The sequence below is a fragment of the Leptonychotes weddellii genome, chromosome 1 (assembly GCF_054177405.1).
Source record: "Leptonychotes weddellii isolate Sample4059 chromosome 1, ASM5417740v2, whole genome shotgun sequence".
Lineage (NCBI taxonomy): Eukaryota > Metazoa > Chordata > Mammalia > Carnivora > Phocidae > Leptonychotes > Leptonychotes weddellii.
The window spans coordinates 134,246,361-134,266,672 of NC_138369.1; the positions used below are offsets into that span (position 1 = coordinate 134,246,361).

Consider the following 20,312-nt stretch of genomic DNA (forward strand, 5'->3'; position numbering starts at 1 on the left):
AGGAAACGACAGATGTTGGTGAGGATGCCAAGAAAGGGGAACCCTCCTACACTGTTGGTGGGAATGCAAGCTGGTGCAACCGCTCTGGAAAACAGTATGGAGGTTCCTCAAAAAGTTGAAAATAAAGCTACCCTACAACCCAGCAATTGCACTACGGGGTGTTTACCCCAAAGATATAAATGTAGTGATCCAAAGGGGTATGTGCACCCCAATGCTTATAGAAGCAATGTCCACAATAGCCAAACCATGGAAAGAGTCTAGATGTCCATCAACAGATGAATGGATAAAGAAGATGTTGTGTATATATATATATATATTTGTGTGTGTGTGTATATATATACACATACATACTGGAATATTATGCAGCCATCAAAAAGAAGAAAGAAATCTTGCCATTTGCAACGACGTGGATGGAGCTAGAGAGTATTATGCTAAGCGAAATAAGTCAATCAGAGAAAGACAAGTATCATATGATCTCACTGATATGAGGAATTCTTAATCTCAGGAAACAAACTGAGGGTTGCTGGAGTGGTGGGGGGTGGGAGGGATGGGGTGGCTGGGTGAGAGACATTGGGGAGGGTAAAGTCTCTATCTCATACTTGCTATCCATATGATTTTTTTATGATTTGCACCTGAGACCTCTGTGGTATTTGCAGTCTTTTTGGGGTAACCGTCTTTTAGTTTCAAATTTAACTTTAACCTTTGTGCCATGGTGAGCGCTGTGAATTGTGTAAGACTGATAAACCACAGATCTGTACCTCTGAAACAAATAATACATTGTATGTTAAAAAAAGTAGGAAGGGAAAAATGAAGGGGGGGAACCAGAGGGGGAGACGAACCATGAGAGACTATGGACTCCGAGAAACAAACTGAGGGTTTTAGAGGGGAGGGGGGTGGGGGGATGGGTTAGCCCTGTGATGGGTATTAAGGAGGGCACGTATTAAATGGAGCACTGGGTGTTATATGCGAACAATGTATCATGGAACACTACATCAAAAACTAATGATGTAATGAATGGTGACTAACATAATAAAATTAAATTAAAAAAAAGAATTTGCATTGGCTTAAAACTCTTGTGTATAGAGATTGAACCTTTGTGCCTATTTTGTAAGCACTGCCAATGTACACAGGTTGTATCACTTTGACTTATTTTAAGGTATGATTAAATAATCATGCCCTATGTTTTGGTGCTATAATCCCCTGTCTTGGTTGTTGAAGATTTGAACACCTGATATTTGATAATTAAATGGACTTAACCCTTTGTTGGAATTTTCTTATTGGCCTTGTTTCCTCTTTGGTAAGTTTAACACTTCAGGGATAATTTGATGACTTTCTTCCCTCCGTTTTGGGTTGTACAGTTTTTTGCTTGTGATATTTACTCTGTGATCAAAGTAAAATTAGGAAATGTATACAAATAGTTTTCAATGCAACTTAAGCTACAAGCATTAGTAACTCTTGTTTTCTTTACAGACGTATGGTCTGCAGGCTGTGTGTTGGCTGAGCTGTTGCTAGGACAGCCAATATTTCCAGGGGACAGTGGTGTGGATCAGTTGGTGGAAATAATCAAGGTGAGAAGTCTGAATCAATTTTTGAACTGCAGTGAATTTATTGTTATTCTAAGAATCCGTATCACCCACACCCATGAAAAACTTAAAAAATGGAGAAAGTTATCCAAGATCACATAAAAAGGTCAGCTATAGAGGAGGTATAAGAACACAGCCTTTTGGTTTCTAATTGAGTTAACTCTTCTGTTATATGATCCTATAAAAGGTATTTTAAATATCTGATGCAAAAAAATGGATATATTTGTTATTTAAAGTACTTAAAAGCCATAAGATCACTAAAATATATATAAACCAAATAAAAGCACAAACTAAGTGTTATTTTTGCTCACTATGTCCTCTGCTCCTAATATTCTGCTGAGCACATGATGCTTATATTTTTCAATATATAAATATTTGTAAAATGAAAGAATGAGTATCTACTTGTATAAGCAGACCACTAAAAGAAGCAGAATATTGACTTATGAGTTTAATATAATTTTATTTATTAGATCTTATCAGCACTTTTATTAACAACACCAGATTTAAAATATTATTACGTTGGAATTAATATTGTCTCTTAAGAACACTAAGGCTGAGATTTTAATTGATTTTTTAAATGTAATTTTTAAAAGTTTTTAATATTTGAGACCTTAAAGTTCCCACCCCCTTAAAAAAAATTCTAGTGTCTGTATATTATGATCAGTAGATTGCTTCATTCTAAGGTTACAGTTTGTCCAGAGCAACAATACCTGCTGTCTTTTGGGTTTTAGTCTTGATTTTGTAAATATTTCTTAGAAATGTAAAATTGAAAATCTTCTTAGAGGTCATGTAGTCCAATTCTCCAAACAATGAAAGAACCATCTTAGTTATAGTCCTGACAGATGGATTTCCAGTGTTTTCCTTGAATACTTCCAACATCAAAACGCTACTGTGGGATTCATTCTGCTCTGTATCTAGACACCTTGAATTTAATTTTTCTTTGCTGAGCCATAACTCCTCAGTAGCTTTTATCAGTTGTACACAGGACTATGATTATGTTACTTAAAACTGCTTATACTTCATTCTATAAAAATATGTTACTTTTGGTAAGGCGATTTTGCTAAATATTAATGTGTGCAAGTATGGTTGAAAAGACCAGCGTGTGATCAAATATCTTCCTCACTATCCATATGATTTTTTTATGATTTGCACCTGAGACCTCTGTGGTATTTGCAGTCTTTTTGGGGTAACCGTCTTTTAGTTTCAAATTTAACTTTAACCTTTGTCCATCAGATCTACTTTCTGATTCCCACACTACACTCAGATCTAAGTTCAAATAGTTTGGTCATTTGGTTTCCTAAAAGCCCATTCCCCATTATTCAAATTAATATTCTAGTACAAGGGTTGGCAGACTTTTTCTTCAGAGGGCTGGATAAAATATTTTAGGCTTTGTGGGCTAAAACACAAATCAAGGATGTCATAGAGATGTGCAACAAGAGAAAACAAATTTCTGCAAATTTTTCATTGAGGAAATTAAAAATACAGTAATAATTGAGTACAAATTTTTTTAATACAGATCTACTAATTAGAAGATTGGAATTCCTTGGAGGGGGGCTGTAACATTTCTTTTAATTGGGATTCAAAGTTAGTATTCTCTTTCATCAAATTGATTGCAAATTATTATCTGTAAAATCAATTCTTAGTTCATAGGCCCAACAAAAACAGGAGATTGGGCCATAGTTTGAAATTCAGAATTTCTTTAATCCGCAGGCTTTCACCTGATGTACTTGAGCTCACCAAGCTATAATTCTCTGGGCATATTGCTATTCTATTTGTCATTTATGTTTAGCTTATTAGAATTATGTTGCTTTTCTGTGGATTATAGTTTAGAACTTTGTGATGATTTATTGTTTGTCATTAATTTCAGTTCATACATGATACAAATGAAATTACTCATGAAGCTAAGTAGCCATCTGTGAGAAGTCTCTATCTCATACTTGCCATCATATCTTACATACCTTTATATCTAGAGCTTTTTGCACCACCACTATTACAGTCCTTTTAATTCAGATTCCTCCTTGGTTTGTACTTACTTAATAGTAGAAACTATCAGTTTGTTATTGATGGTTTAAGACTTCATTTTCATTTAGGGCTTATTTGTTGTAAGTTGTCCGTGATCAATTTGTAGTAGTAGGTCAACTCTAAAACAAAACATTCTTTTCATTTATGTGTTATCTTGTCATCTTGCATTTATATGTAAGAAACATAGTCACAACCCTGCTGTAGTTCCAGGATCACTGTCTATACATTTTGAAGGTGATATGAAATAAGAAAATTAGGATCCCAGGGCACTTTGGAATATCCAGCTTCTTGATCTGTTTTACAGTTTTAAGTGTAACTGCCCAGAATAAATGAAATTCCAGTATTAGTTTGCCACCTGTTTGGTGACCTGAAATTTATACATTACATTGAGATTAATAGACATTGTGTTGTGGTGTGTGTGAGTAGCATGACTCTAAATCCTGTCGCATGGAGGTTAATAAACTTTGTACAGATTTTGTGTATGTGTTTAATATAGTTCTAATATCTTGTTGATCCTGTATTTCTGTTCCCTAAATATTTGATATCTGTGATGTTTCATTGAAATAAAAATTCATAACTAATTCTGATGTAACTATTCTAGTTTTCCTCATCTAAGTTGTAAATTAGAAAAGAAGTTGTGTAAGTTAGCTTTCAAAGTTAAGGGTTACTAAACACATTTTTCATTTTAAACAAATACTGTCATTATTGCTAATCAGGAGTTCAAGAATAGATTTGAATTTTACGTGAAATGTGGTCTTGTAGGTGCCCAATTCAATTCTCAGTTTTTTTGAGGTAACAGTAATTAGGGAATCCATGAAAATCTGTTATTTTCTGCTACTGTCTCCCTTTAAAATTTCATGGGGATTCCTTTGGAGTATCTGGAGGTAGCTGAACCCCCCAGTAAATTCTTCTCTCTGAATCTGAGTTTATGCAAAAAATGAACAATCACCCAGCAGACTTCAAGTATTTTATATGTGGTAGACTTGCCTCATTACTTTATAAATTTTCTGAGCAGGGACTTTATTATTGTGTTTCATTATCCAAGGGCACCAGAATAGTTTCCAATAAAGATTTAAATTGAATTAAGCTGCAAGACAGTCATTGTTCATTCATGAATTTGGAATTACCTAGGAATTAATAAGGAAAGTTGTAATTGTTGTGTATGTTGTTCATTAAATTTTATTGACTCAGATGTCCATGCCAATAATTTTTAGCATGAGTAACACAGTTTTATAAACTGAGCTAACTTCATCTCATTCTAACCAACCTTTTTAACTCCTCTCTCCCTACCCTCTAGTAAGAAGACTTTTGCAAAATATTTAGGATAAATCCAATTATGTTATCGTCGAATAAGTTAAAAGTATAAAGCAGAATGGAACTGAAAGTCTTGAAAAATCATTTGTAAGCATGAAGTGTACACTAAACTTTCTGAGGTTGATTTCATACATAGGATTGTTAGAACAGGATTTCATTATGCCAGGGACTTCTCAAATAAAATTTTTTTTTCTTAAATTCTTCCTTAAAATACTAGTCAAAATAACCTCAAGAAATATCTGATGTGGTTTCAGATATCTGATGAAAAATACAGTATTTTGGGAGACCGTGTACCAGGAGTTTCACAAACATAGGTTTGGTGACATAGCATTGTCCCATGGCACCTCTGCTATCAGTCATAGCAATATAGTTATTTAGAAAAGAGTATTCTGAAAACTTGAAGGAGGTAGTGTTTTTTAACGACAATAACTTTTTTTTTTTTTTTAATAATTATGCTGTATTTTCTATGCTTGGTTCAGAAGACTGAGAAAACACAGGCATACAAATATAAAGAAAAGAACAAAAACAGTCACTGTTTTGGCACATCATGAAAAATAACTTCTGTAAATATTTTTATATCCTTTTCTGTGCATATATATGTTTAAACAAAAATGCCATCTGTTTTGTAGACTTTTTTACTAAATAATCCATTTCTCACAAGAAGTATATTTTGACTAAGTGATCTTTGAAAATGACTATATAGATTCTGGTGTATGATTGTATTCTGAATTACATAATTGATATTGAGAAGAATAGCATTATCAAGGTAAAGTGATATATTATTGCCTTGAAGAGAAATTACCATGATATATTTGACTTCTCAAAGATTTGATCATTAACTTATGTAAATAACAAATGTACCCTGTATTCCCCAAATGAATTGAAGTTGAAGCACTCTATGAAGCTCTGGACCTGGGAATGCTATAAATTTTACTAGTAGTTTCTTTTCCCCCCTCCAAATTCTAAAATACGAATTTCAAGTAAGGAAAGGTGAACTCAGTGCAAAGTTCAGTTTCTGTATTAAAATATCACAAAGCTAAAAGTTTGAAAGAAACCAATTTTTTGGTAGAATTTCAAATTTTAAATTAACTAGTGTCCCTAGAGATATGCCTTTATTTATTCCATAAACATTTACTTATGCTTAGTAATAATTTGACCATTGCTTTCTAATGGAAAAGTTTTAGAGCAGAATTAGAGTCCCACCTCTTGATGATAGAATTTCAGTATAGCTTCCATAAGTTTTATTTATTTATTTTTTTTTAAGATTTTATTTATTTATTTGACAGAGAGATAGCACAAGTAGGCAGAGAGGCAGGCAGAGGGAGAGGGAGAAGCAGACTCTCCACTGAGCGGGGAACCCGATGCGGGGCTCGATCCCAGGACCCCGTGATCATGACCTGAGCCGAAGGCAGCTGCTTAACCGACTGAGCCACCCAGGCGCCCCAGCTTCCATAAGTTTTAGATTTGGATATATCTCTTTTAGAAAAACATGACATTAAACATATAGATACTTAAATTATTTGTAGTAATAAAATTGTTATAAGGCAATTAAAGTTACTTAATTTATTTTTGTAAAACAACTTTACTAAATTGTTGTTTAATTTCTCTTACTAATAATTACTCAAATATCTGCCTAGGTAGCTCTTACATAGGTCAGAGCTAATTAAATCTTATCTCTAGTAGAAGCTTTATTTAAGAATTTGAAAGTAGGAAACAGTAAGATCCAAATAATCTTTTGATTATGTTATTACAGCTAAGTAGATAGATTTCATTTCTTATGATGCCTATTAGTAGAGAAAGATTGAGAAGAAAAAAAGATTTAGCAATGGAGAGTGGAATTAAGAGGAGAGGAAAAGGAGAGGATTTTCACTTTTTAGTGTTCTGTGATACTGATTTTTTTCAGTCTTTTAGCAGTCACAGAGACTATGAAAACAAAAATGGTTTCAATTGTTTTGTGCTGGAATCTTTTGTTAGCAGACAAATAAAAACATATTAAGAGAGCCACATTTTATTATAAATGTTTGTCTAAATAATTGTTTTCCTGATCTTCTAGTTTGACTTATTGCTGTTTATAGTATAATTTAGACAAAGATACCAGTGATTACTTGGCTCTTCAAAAGTCTGCATTTTCAAATATTGGGAAACTACTGCTAATCACAAAAGCTGCCACCCACTGAGACTTTACTTTGCATCAGGCACTGAGCTAAGCACTGGACATACAATACCACATTTAATTCTTACATTAATCCTAGGAAAATGATGATGATTACCACCACCACCATATCCAGGAGGGGTTGGGTGATAGAAAAATTCTATCTGATTCATCTTTGGTAAATTGGTGTCCTCTGCTTATAGAATTTTATAGCTCTGGGGAAAAATACGATCCTTATGTCAACTTGATATCCAGAACTGACTGAACCATATTTATTATATATTAGTGTTAAAAAAAAAATGTGATCACAAACTAAAGGTAAAATCCCCTGACTCTTATTGTAATGAATATACCAGATCAGTTTGAGATGTCTTTGGACTAGGTCTAATTGTGCTTCATGTGAAGTAATCAAAGTTATAATGGTGTATTTCTTTGCTTTCAAGTACAGCTCAACCTTAACTTTCACTATCTTTGTTTAGCAAATGTTTTAGATTTTCAGTTATCCTATCCCCATATTATGGCTTGTTCAGCACCTGTATGCATACATTCTCCTTTCCTGGCTTAACATTTTCACTATCAGATAGTCTCTCAGACAGAGCTTTAAGGTATTAATTAAACCAGAGTTTAATAAGTATAAAAAATACTTATTTTCCTAAGATTTTTGATGATGGATCCATGATGTGTCTTGCTAACATGCATTTGGAGTTTAATCATGTTACCTGGTGACATTTCTTATATTAAAGAGCTCTTGTGTTGGTAACAGACTACAGGAACAATATATTAAACTTAATTCTGTCTCTTTTTTCCACTTTCCAGAGCATGTAAGTATACCCCATTATACATTGTGGTATACACTTTTACTTGTAATATATATTGTATGTAATTACAAACAAAATATTTGATTGCTTAATTCATTCTTTTATTATTTAAATTTTCCATATTTGTTACTGACTGGAGCAGCAATTTTTAATAACTTTTGGATCATGGACCACTTTGAAAATCTGTTTATAGCAGTGGACTCTCCTCCAGAAAAATGCATACATACCAGAATTTTACATATAATTTCAGGTGATTCTTGGGCTTTCTGAAGCTCATCCAGGAACCCTAGGTTAAATATCCCTATAATAGTACAAGGTACTATGGTTATACTTTTTGGTAACTGTACAGTAAATATGATGTCAGCATTTTTTAAAGTAAGTGGGTAAAGGAGACATTAAATAATTATTTTAATGTAATTGCTCATCTGCATTTTTACATTAAGTAGTGTTTTCCATAGACCAAAAGAAATACCAGTTTTAACTTACTACTATGAAATTTTACTGGCAGTACAGTAACTTACTTGTACTTGGTTAAATCTCTGTACACCATAGGTATGGAAAGTGGTTTCCTGGCAATGTGACCCAATTCATCTTTTGACTTGAGAATGACATCCATTTGAAATCTTTACTTTCCCCAAAACAAGCAGTGTGAGATAATTTAATAAGTGGCCAGTATATGTTTTATCTAAAGAAATTTTTACACACAAATGAAGTTTCATGACATTGTCACCTCAAAACTAATTTACTGACAGTCATATTTTAGTATCTGTGTCGAAAAACCATTCATAGGATTACTCATCTTGGGATATAAGTACCCTTTACTTAGCAACTGCACATTCTTTTGCACAGTTGCATTTTGAGTTCTTTTGTGTATTTGCTTAATCTCAGGGCCCTGGTTTAATATATTATTTTTCTTTGGCATAATCTATAAAGTATGTAAAGGGGCAGGTGAGAAATGGGACAGGGACAGAAATCTGTCAAGTTAACAGCATTCATAATCCAGACACTGTTTTCAAAACCGATGTTTACTGAGAAATCTCTGCTTCCTTTTTTTAGCAAAATGTTAGAAATTTTGAGAGCAATGATTCTTAACAGTTGAGCAGTGAGAAGAATATAAAGAAACACTGGAATCTTGGAGAGGGTCAAATTATAGTTTGTGAAAGTGTACTGAATGTTGTATCATATTTATAAAAAAAAGTTTTATTGATATACATGCTAGAAAGAAAACATGAAAAAAATCACTATAGTGTTAGTGATTTTCAAAGGAAGCAAGAGTTGGGTGATATGTGAATAAAATATTTACACGTCTCAGGGCGCCTGGGTGCTCAGTTGGTTAAGCATCTGCCTTCAGCTCAGGCCATGATCCCAGGGTCCTGGGATTGAGCCCCGCATCGGGCTCCCTGCTCAGTGGGGAGTCTGCTTCTCCCTCTCCCTCTGCCTCTCCCCCAGCTTGTGCTCTCTCTGTCAAATAAATAAGTAAAATCTTTAAAATATATATATACATGTCTCTGCCTCTCCCCCAGCTTGTGCTCTCTCTGTCAAATAAATAAATAAAATATTTAAAATATATATATACATGTCTCAAAAGAGGGTGTGATATTTTAAAACTTAGAAAAATAAGTTTTTTCCTAACTGAAGAGAGTCTCATCTCCCCCTGCCCCCATCCCCCCCACACATACCGCTGCCACCCCTTTCCTTTTTATAATCCTTTGTTGAGCATACTACTTCCGTTGAGATTCACCTAGGAAAAAAAGGTCATTTGACTCCTGTGAATGTGTTAGCCAAGAATGACTGTTTTACTTACATTTAATAGTTTGCTTAATCAATACAATAGCTACCTTTTTGGGGGGAACAAGGGGACTTATTTCCAAGTATAAAATTTTATTCAAGAAACAATGAGAGTCAAAGCAATCTTTAAAAAGAATAATGAAACTGGAGGAATTGTACTTCTGGTTTTAGAAACTTCCTATGTAACTGTAGTAATCAAGACAAATGCATATACAACGGGGTAGTATTTGGCCATAAGAAAGAAGGAAATCCTGCCATTTTCAACAACATGGTTGGACTTTGAGGGCATTACCCTATCGGAGATAAGCCTGACAGAAAAAGACAAATACTGCATGGTATCACTTATATGTGAAATCAAAAAAAAAAGAAAGAAAAAAGTCAAAATCATAGAAATAGTAGAAGAGTTGTTGCCAAGGGCTGGGGAGTGGGGAGAAATGAGGAAAGGTTGGTAAAGGGTACAAACTTTCAGCTATGAGTAAGGTCTTAAGGATCTGATGTAAAACATGACAACTATAGTCGATAACACTGCATTGTTTAATTGAAATTTGCTAAGGGAGTAGAACTTAAATGTTCTCACCAAAAAAAAAAAAATTATAAAAATGTGTGGTGATACATGTATTAATTAGATGGTGGGAATTCTTTCACAATGTATATGTACATCAAATCACGAGGATATACACTTCATATGTCTTATAATTTTGTCAGTCATGCTAAAAAAGAGAGAAAGAGAGGAAAAGACATAGAGGCACAAGCATAGCCCTATAGATCAGTAAATTAGAATTGAGAGTCCAGAAATAAACCTTTACATTTATGGTCACATGACAAGCGTTCCAAGGCAATTCAGTGGGGAAAGAACAGTCTTTTTAGAGCTTGGAACTAAATATCCATAAGCAAAAGAGTGAAGTTGGACTCCTACCCCATACTGTATTACAAAAATTAACTCAAAATGGATCAAAGACCTAAAGGCAAGAGCCACAACTGTAAAACTTTTAGAAGGAAACCTTTGTGACTTTCAATTAAGCAGTGATTTCTTAGATATGACACAAAAGACACAAGCAATAATAGAAAAAATAGATACATTGAACTTCATCAAAATTTAAAATTCTTTCAAAAGGTTAAAACCCCACAGAATGGGAGAAAATTTTCACAAATTCTATATAAGAGACATACTCAGAATATATTAGGAACTCTTACATTCAACAATAAAAAGACAGCCCAATAAAAAAATGGGTAAAGGGTCTGAATAAACATTTCTTTAAAAACATACAAGTGGCCAGGAAGCACAAGAAAAGATGCTTAACATCCTTAGTCATTAGAGAAATGCAAATCAATACCATAATGAATACATCACATTCGCTAGGATAGCTAGAATAAAAAGACAAGCAATAACTAGTGTTGGTGAGGATATGGAGAAATTGAAACCCTCATACATTGCTGGTGGGATTTTAGAATGGTGCAAACCAAATATGGTTTGCATAAATATGTTTAAAATTTAATCATAGAATTACCATATGACCCAGCAATTGCATTCATAGGTCTGTACCTCAGAAAATTGAAAACACATGTCCACACAAAAACTTATATACAGGGGCGCCTGGGTGGCTCAGCCGTTAAGCATGTGCCTTCGGCTCGGGTTATGATCCCAGGGTCCTGGGATCGAGCCCCGCATCGGGCTCCCTGCTCCGCGGGAAGCCTGCTTCTCCCTCTCCCACTCCCCCTGCTTGTGTTCCCTCTCTTGCTGTGTCTCTCTCTGTCAAATAAATAAAATCTTAAAAAAAAAAAAAACTTATACACAAATGTTCATAGCAGCATTATTTATAGCCAAATAGTGGAAACATTTCAAATGTCCATCATCTGATGAATGGATAAAGAAAATGTCAAGCACGAAAAGCCCCATGTTGTGTAATTCCATTTATATGAAATGTTCAAAATAAACAGATCTGTTTAGATCTGTTAGAAAGTAGGTTAGTGGTTGTCAGGAGCTTGGGAGGAGTGGGAATGAAAGTGATTGTTCTTGGGTACAGCCTTTCATTTTGGGGTGATGAACATGTTATCAAATTAGATGACAGTAATGGTTGTACACCTCTGGGAATATAACAAACCACCGAGTTGTATACTTTAAAGGAATAAATTTCATGATACGTGAAATATATCTCAATAAAGATGTTATTTTTTTAAAAAAGAATGCTGGCATCTATCTGTGGAACTGTTGATAAGGTAGCTTTGTTGTTTCCACCATATTTTAAGGAAGGCAATAAACTGACTGTAAGTTTGCAAAGGACTCCAGAAAACTTCTCATATTTATACGTCTGTCGCTTGGCTCCCAGAAGGGGGGGGGGGCGGGTGGACAGATCAAAGTAAGTGACAGATGGTGTAAAAGTGAATGGACATAAACACATAAAGGGACCCTCCTACACTAGTTCATTCTCCCTAGGCTGAATAAACTAGCCAGATCGTTTAGTTGTGCTCAAGGAACGTGATCACTTGCTGCCCTTTCCAGTGAAATTCTAATGAGATTTAAAAATTCGTGCTGCTGTTGTTACGGCTTTTTATTCCTTACCTTTTGGAATTTGGAAGGGAGAAACGTTGCACCACAAAAACAAGGGTTTCTTATACCAAAATTTCAATCAGATATTATAGGGAAGATGTAGAAATTGGACAAAATCTACATATGTTGAAAGATAAGTATTGTAGTGGAATTTTTTTTTTAAGATTTTACTCATTTACTTGAGAGAGAGAGAGCCCAAGTGGGGAAGAAGGGCAGAGGGAGAGGGAGTCTGCTGAGCAGGGACCCTGACATGGGGCTCGATTCCAGGACCCCAAGACCATGACTTGAGCTGAAGGCAGATGCTTAACTGAGTGAGCCACCCAGGCACCCCTACCTAGTGGATTTTAAAAGGAAAACCTTCAAATTGTAGGGAAGTGCCAGAGGGAGTGACATTTTATGTCAGCTTTCTAGGAGCGAAAATGTAGTGATTCCAATGTCGTTAGAATACTGACATTTTGAAATAGAATAGTTCAGTGACATGTTTTCTAGTTTTTAAATCAGAGACATTTGTCAAGCTTATGATATAGGCAGCCAGCCTGAGATTACCCAAACTGAAAAACAGTTCTTTTTTGCAGAAAAGAAGTGAAGACGTTTCATTATTCAACCATGGTACATATAATCTCTCTTGCCTCTATGTTAATTCAGTTTTTATCCACTTATTTAAAAAGTTTCATTATATATAGGCCTAGCCATGCATCCCTTTAGTCTTTCAGGGTGCATATCACTTTTAACTACTACTATTGTTTTTGTTAGGTGCTGGGCTAGAACATAGAGGGTCCTTGCTCTCAAGGAGTTCAGAGACTAAGGGGAAAAGAGGAACAACTGAGGACAATAGAGTAAGGCAGGTATTATCCCAGAAGTCTGGGCAGAGTACAAAGGCAGAAGTATTCTATTTGGAGGTAGTATTGTCTGGAAAGGCATCATAGGACAGGTAACTCTTGAGCTAAATCTTGAAACATGGAAAGGTATTCACCATTTAAAGAGAGGAAGGAAATGGAGGACATATGTATGAATTTGGGCAAAGATGCTTAGTGAAAATGGGTCTGTTGTGTGTTTATGGTTTGAGCTTAAGGTTCTGAATGGTGGGTATAATATAATAGGAGTTTACTGGGGCAGAGAAGGCTGGAGCTGTGGGCAGTGGCCAGACCACATTAGCCTGTAGGTAATTGGAAACCACTGCAGGATTTTAAGCAGAAGAATAAGAACTTTCTAATAGGATTTCTTTTACTTCACCCTTGCTTTGAAGGCTGTACATGCAGCATTCTATTGCTGAAGTTTGGCGACCTCTGGTGTTGAGCTATTAAAAATAAAGTTGTGAAAACTATAGCTTTTGTCAGATGATTCTTAGCTTTATTTCTTTGAAAAAATAAATCATAATTCCTAATATGATACTTATCAGTGTCTAGGTACATATGTAGCTAAATGAATGAGAAAATGTGAGAACAAATGTGGATTGGGACTGGGTACAAATGAAATGATGGATTTAACCATGCACAGCATCCCCAGAGGAATGTGGCCGACTTGATCTCTGATTCTTTGAATCTTTTCACCACCTAACTCTCATGATCTAGGATGATGGGCCAAAGAAAAGGTGCTTTTTTGCAATAAATGGAAAGGTCTTATTCTAATAATAAATGAGAATACATACATTCTTTCCAATGGTGTGATAATTTTTATCATCTCCCCCCTTTTTAAAATTGTGTGAACTATCATACTTACAGAAAGTACATACAACATTTATGTGCAGTCTCATTTCCTTTAAGTCTTTGGAGGAACTCAGTTTTGAGGAAATCCAGATATAAGGGGTTTTTTTGTTTTGTTTTTTTTTTAAGTATTTCCTTAGTCTAAAAGTTTGGGGGAAAATATTTTTCTATCTTAAAATTCAAGGGAACTCTAAGACTTGATTTGTGCCTGAAATGATGAGGTCCATTTCAAACATATTTTTTTATCGATAAAATGAAAAGGTTCAATTTATATAATTTGAAAGATTCCAAATATATAATTCAGCTGGAGTAAATCAGGTAGAAATAAACTCTTCATAGAGTAAGTCAGAAATACACTCTGGATATAATAAAATTTAATATAAAAGCTAAAGATATACTCAAATAGAAATAGGATAGTCAGTTTGTTAATTTGTCTTGTATTTATTATGTTGATGACAGATAGTGATGCATTTAGAATCTTTGCTCTTCATAACTTGTCACTCACTTACCTTTTAGCTTTTAAGATTGCTTCCCTCCATTACCCAGTTCTTAGTCTCTGTCACCACTCAGCTGTTACTGTTATCCAAATCAGGCCATTTTCTACTTCACACTTAGTGTGTAGAGAATATGCATCTGACTCATTTGCTTCCTAGACTCTTTACATAAAATCAGCTCTTGTCTTTCCTTCCAGAACCCTTTCCTGAATCCCTTCCTCACTCTAATGCAGGGTAGCACTTTCACCTCACACATATCTACACTTAAACTTTGTTGTACTGATCTTTGCAGATTTTATTAATCTCTGCCCTAGAGTTCTTTGAAGATAGAAACTCAATGTCTTGAATGAATGAATAACTTAAGAGGCTGAGCAAAAATCTTTAAATGCCTCTTGATTGTCTTACCTTTGCATCTTAAATCATACCTTTGCTTTCTTAAAGACTGTTCATATTGTATATAAAATAATTATGATTGTAGGGTTTGATATAGACTCTGATATTTTTAATGCTAGCCTTAACAGAGCAACATAAGAAGGATAAACATCTGGTTTTATTTAGTATAGTAAATGTATCACGAATTACATAATGGTCTGTTTTACTTTTTAAATCAACATCATCAGGATGTAATTTACATAAAAGTAGCCATTTTAAGTATGCAGTTTAATAAGCTCCAACAAACATATATAACCACTATCCAGTCAAGATTTAGAATATGTCCACCACCCCAAAAATGTTTCTGTGTACAGCCTGGGGTGAGTAAACATCCCAATGTGCTCAGGACCTGAGGGCTTTTCCAGGATAGCACAAGGCAGACAAGTTTAGTTGATCATTCTGTTCATGCCCCTTTGTAGTTAGTCCCCCATCTTCTCTCAGGTGACCATTGGTCTGTTTTCTGTCACTACAGATTAGTTTTTCCTGTTCTATAATTTCATATGAATGTATGTTTCTTTTGTATCTGGCTTTTTTAGCTCAACATCTTGTTTTTGAGATTTATCCATTGTTGTTGCTTGTATCACCTGTTTATTCCATTTTATGCTGAGTTGTATTTTATTAGAACATACCACAGTTTTTTTTAATCCATTCACCTGTACATGGATGTTTGGCCTTAGTTTTTAGCTATTACAAGTAAAACTGCTATGAATGTTTGTTTGTAAGTCTTTTTGCAGGTATGTGTTTAGGTATCTCTTCAAGAAAGGACTAGGACTAAAGTTTCTGGTCATATATGTGTATGTTAACTTTATAAGAAGTTACCAAATTGTTTTCCAAAGCAGTTCTACTATTTTTCACTCCAACCAACAACATATGAGAGTTCCTGTGTTCTACATTCTTATCTACACATGGTATTCACAGTAATTTCAAGTAGTCTTAAAATTACTTTTATCATTAAGAAATGACCCTCTTTATTTTAATGTCCTTGCCCTGAAGTCTCTATTTTCTGATATTAATGTAGGCACTCCATCTTTCTTATGATAAGTGTTTGCATGGTGTAACTTTCTGCATTTTAACCTATGTGTCTTCATATTTAAAATTCATTTCTCACAGATAACACATACTTACTGTCTTTTGATAGAGTCTGACAATTTCTGCCTTTTAATTGGAGTGTTTAAACCATTTACATTCAATGTAATTATCAATATGGTTGAGTTTTAAGTATTTTACTTTGATACTTGTTTTTCATTCCATTTTTTTTCTCCTTTACTGCCACCTTATGGATATAATGAGCCTTTTTTTATTTCCCCAATGTGCAGTTTAAGCTATACATCCTTGTATTTTTTTAAGTTGTTCTAGGATTGAAAATAGGCATGTTTATTTTGTCACCGTCTATAAATAATAACATACCACTTCACATATAAAGTAAGAACCTTGCAACAGTATATTTCTGTTTCCCCTTCCTGTCCTTTGTGTTACTGTGGTCATACATTTTACTGCTATAGTACTTTTATAATACTTTGTTGTTTTGCTTTAAGCACTCAGTTTCTTCTGAAGAAATTTAAAAGCAAGGGAGAAAGGCACATATTTACCATTTTGGGTGGTCTTTATTCCTCTGTATAGATAGGAATGTCCATTTGGAATCCTTTTCTTTCATCCTGAAGTACTTTCTTACAGTGAAAATCTGGTGACAAACTCTCTTAACTTTTGTTTGCCTAATAATGTCTTTTGAAGGTTATTTTCACCAGGCACAATTTCTTGGTTTCCAGCTTTTCTTCTTCTTTCATTCTTTAGAAAGGTTTCTAGTTTCTTCTGGCTTGCATTGTTTCTGATGAGCAGTCAGCTGTCATTCCTATTGTTGATACCCTGTATTATAACGTGTCTCTCTTTGTTTTGGGAAAGATTTTCCCTTTATCAGTGGCTTTTACTGGTTGACTCTAACTCTCTATGATATTTTTTGTATTGGACTACTTGAGATTCATTGAGCTTTTCATTGGATTTTCATCAAATTTGGAAAAACTTTAGCCACTATTTCTTTAAATAGTTTTTTTGCATTTGTTCTCCCATCCCCCTTCTCAGAATTGAATCACATGTACATATGTTTTTCTGGCCTTTTTACCTCCATGCTTCAGTTTTTTAGTTTTTTGGGTTTTTTTTTTAAGATTTTTTATTTATTTTTGAGAAAGAGAAAGAGTGCACGAGCAGGGGGAGGGGCAAAGGGAGAAGCAGACTCCCCGCTGAACAGGGAGCCTGACACAGGACTTGATCCCAGGACCCTGGGATCATCACCTGAGCCAAAGGCAGATGCTTAACCAACTGAGCCACGCAGGCGCCCCTACACTGACCACCTTTAAGCAGTTATGGCTCCCAACGTAATTCAGTAACAACAATAGTTTCTGTAACTTAGGTTTTGTGATAAAAAAATTCTTGGCAGTACATTTGCAACATGGATGGAACTAGAAGGTATAATCTAAATGAAATAAGTCAGAGAAAGACAAATACCATATGATTCCACTCATGCGGAATTTAAGACACAAAACTGATGAACATAGGGGAAGGGAAGGAAAAACAGAATAAGATAAAAACAGAGAGGGAAGCAAACCAGAAGAGACTCTTAACTATAGGGAACAAACTGAGGGTTGCTGGAAGGGAGGTGGGTAGAGGGATGGGGTAACTGGGTGATGTGCAATAAGGAGAGCACTTGATGTAATGAGCACTGGGTGTTATATGCAACTGATGAATCAATAAATTCTACCCCTGAAACTAATAATACACTATATGTTAACTAAATTGAATTTAAATTTTAAAAAATTAAAATAAAAATAGAAATTCTTGCAATAAAATTACTTATAATATGCACAACTATATTACTTGCCAACCATTTAACATTTCAACCAAGATTTTACACATGTGAAACAATCACAACAGACAAAAATACTAAAAGTTGTATGCTTGGTATTGCAAATATACTTAAGCATGAGTAGGCATGGGATGTACAGTGAGAATCTACAGTTAAGGAAGTCAAAGTGATTTATCAAAATTGCTAAATCGTAAGAATTTTTGCAAGAATTTGTAAAATAAGTTTGAAGTTTGTTAAAAGTTTCTAATTTTCTTTAGTTAATTAGATGCTTGCATTTCTTCATATAATTCTTCTGTTGCCTAAAATCTATAATATAAATGTTCAGGATATTCTTTTTATTAAGTTGAATTACCAGATATGGGTAGATTTTATTTAAATCATGGAGGATTTTTGTTAAGTCTATTTAATTTTTTAAACTTACAGCCTCATGGTCTTAGTATATCCTGCACAATTCAGAAGGATTTAGATTTCATTTTATGGTATAATCAGTAGAGTTAAAGAAAATTATTTTTTTTTTAATTATTTAAAAAAAATCCTTTCCTTGTTTTTACCCTTAATAATGGGTAGACCATTTTAGGGAGTCAACTGCACATGCATTTGAATACCATATTTACAACTGACAAACTGTAGCTTTGAGAAGTCAGTTTACCCCATCAACTATAATTTCTTTTAAGTGTAAAATGGGTAATAAAGTATTATAAAGTTTAAATGAGAAAAGAAAATTGATATACCTCACACAGAGCTTTTATATACTGAGTGCTCCATAAATATTTCTTCTCTTTGTTCTCCTTTTCCTCACTGATGGACCTTTTGAAAGGAGAACTTATTTCAGATGATTATGGTCTCTTTGCTCTTTTCATGGTTGGTCTCACCATTATCAGAAAGGAAGTCACTTCATGGCCAGATATAGGGAACACTTTTATTTATCTGAGCTAATTATGTCATAAGTTACTCACCTCTCTGTTCTTTAAATGTTTACTTTTCTTGGCCTCCATGGTATCGTCTGTAGGACTTACTCCAGTCTCTTGGACTTCTGTCCCAGTTTTCTTTTTAAATTTCCCTTTTTCCACATATTTGTGTCCTGTTGGTCCTCATCTTTAGTACTCTTCTCCTTCAACCTGCTTTACCTGTTCTACACTTTTGCAGCCACCTAGGACCTATACATTAGGTACTACCAAACCTGTTTTTCTACCCTCAAGCCCTCTTCTAAATGATATACCCATTATTTACCACTTAGTTATTCTTGATTGTCTTAAATATTATTTTCTCTTCCAGCTCTGTGCCTTCATACTTAAAAGCAACATCTTTCACAACTACCAAAATTAGAAATAGAAATTGTTCATCTTCCAACAAAGTCCAATAAACAGATTCTTTGATACCATCTCCTAAAATTGGTTTGCCACTGATGAAATTTGAATTATGTCCTAGCTCTGGCTCTAATTAGTTCTGACCTCTGAAAAGTTGCTCCTTCTGGGCGTCAGTTTTTCTCATCTCTAAAAATGTTTGAACTAGGTCAGAGTTTGGCAACTAGGGCCTAGGAGCCAAATGCACTCTACTACCTATTTTTGTAAATAAACGTTTGTTTACAGCTGCATTGTGCTACAGCAGCAGAGTTGAATAGTGACAGAGGCTCTATGGCCTACAAAGCCTCAAGTATTTACTCTCTGGCCTATAGACCGCTGTTCTAGAGGATCTTCCATTTAGTTTCCATCTCTACTAGCCAGCCTGGGGAGAACCTGGTTTTAAGATTTAAAAAATAATAAGAAAAAGAATAGAGAAATGATAGTTGAGTATTTTTGGCAAGAGAGTTTAAACATAGGAAATCCTATGACATTAGAATCTTTATTTCCCCATCTAATGGCCTTAGTGATTCAAGATCATGTGGCTGTAACAAAGGGATAAGAAGATTTCCATTGCTGCTTTGTGGTAACAGACTAATTTATTTGGTTAATTGTTTTTAAATGATTGGTAGTGTATAGAGCAGTGATTCCATTTACTGGTTAGTAATTAGCTTCTTAAAAGTTACGGATACACATATTTTGAAGGTAAAGGACATAGTTAAACTCTGACCATCAATTAGAATTATAATAGTCTTTTTTATATCACTGTCGAAGCAGATTATTTCCCATTGTAATAAAAAATTTTCCGCATGTACATACTGTGTATATTGAAGGAAGATTCCAAGTATGTAAAAAATGCTTAAATAAAAGTCATAAATATTGAACCTTAATTATATATGCGCTAACATGTGGCAATGTCTGCAACTGACTTTGGAATGTATCAAAAAAATAAGGTGGATTGATGTATGGATAGATGGATGGAAATGTGATGAACCAAACATAGTAAAACATTAATCATGGAATCTGGGTAGTTGGTATAAAGGAAGAGGGTTTTCACTGAAAAAAAAAAAAAGTGCGACTTTTCTCTATGTTTGACATTTTTCATTACAAAATTTTGGGTAAATGTTTAGATGTGAGTGGCTGTGAGACATGAATCTAGGGAGAAGATATGGGAGTGAAAACACATATACAGTATACTTCTTGCTTTCACATTAAATAAATTATTAAAAGTTCGAATGTTAAGCAAACCTTGTGTATATTG

The 20,312-nt window shown here is 34.3% G+C and overlaps 1 protein-coding gene across 3 annotated transcripts in view; it reads left to right on the forward strand.

The window, feature by feature from the left end:
- Positions 1–20,312, forward strand: part of GSK3B (glycogen synthase kinase 3 beta) — a 212,125-nt gene that overhangs the window by 143,889 nt on the left and 47,924 nt on the right. For all 3 annotated transcript variants that reach the window (XM_031037801.2, XM_006742174.3, XM_006742175.3), the window contains exon 7: positions 1,471–1,568. In XM_031037801.2, coding sequence (XP_030893661.1) covers positions 1,471–1,568 — 98 coding nt within the window. The remainder of the gene's footprint in view (positions 1–1,470; positions 1,569–20,312) is intronic.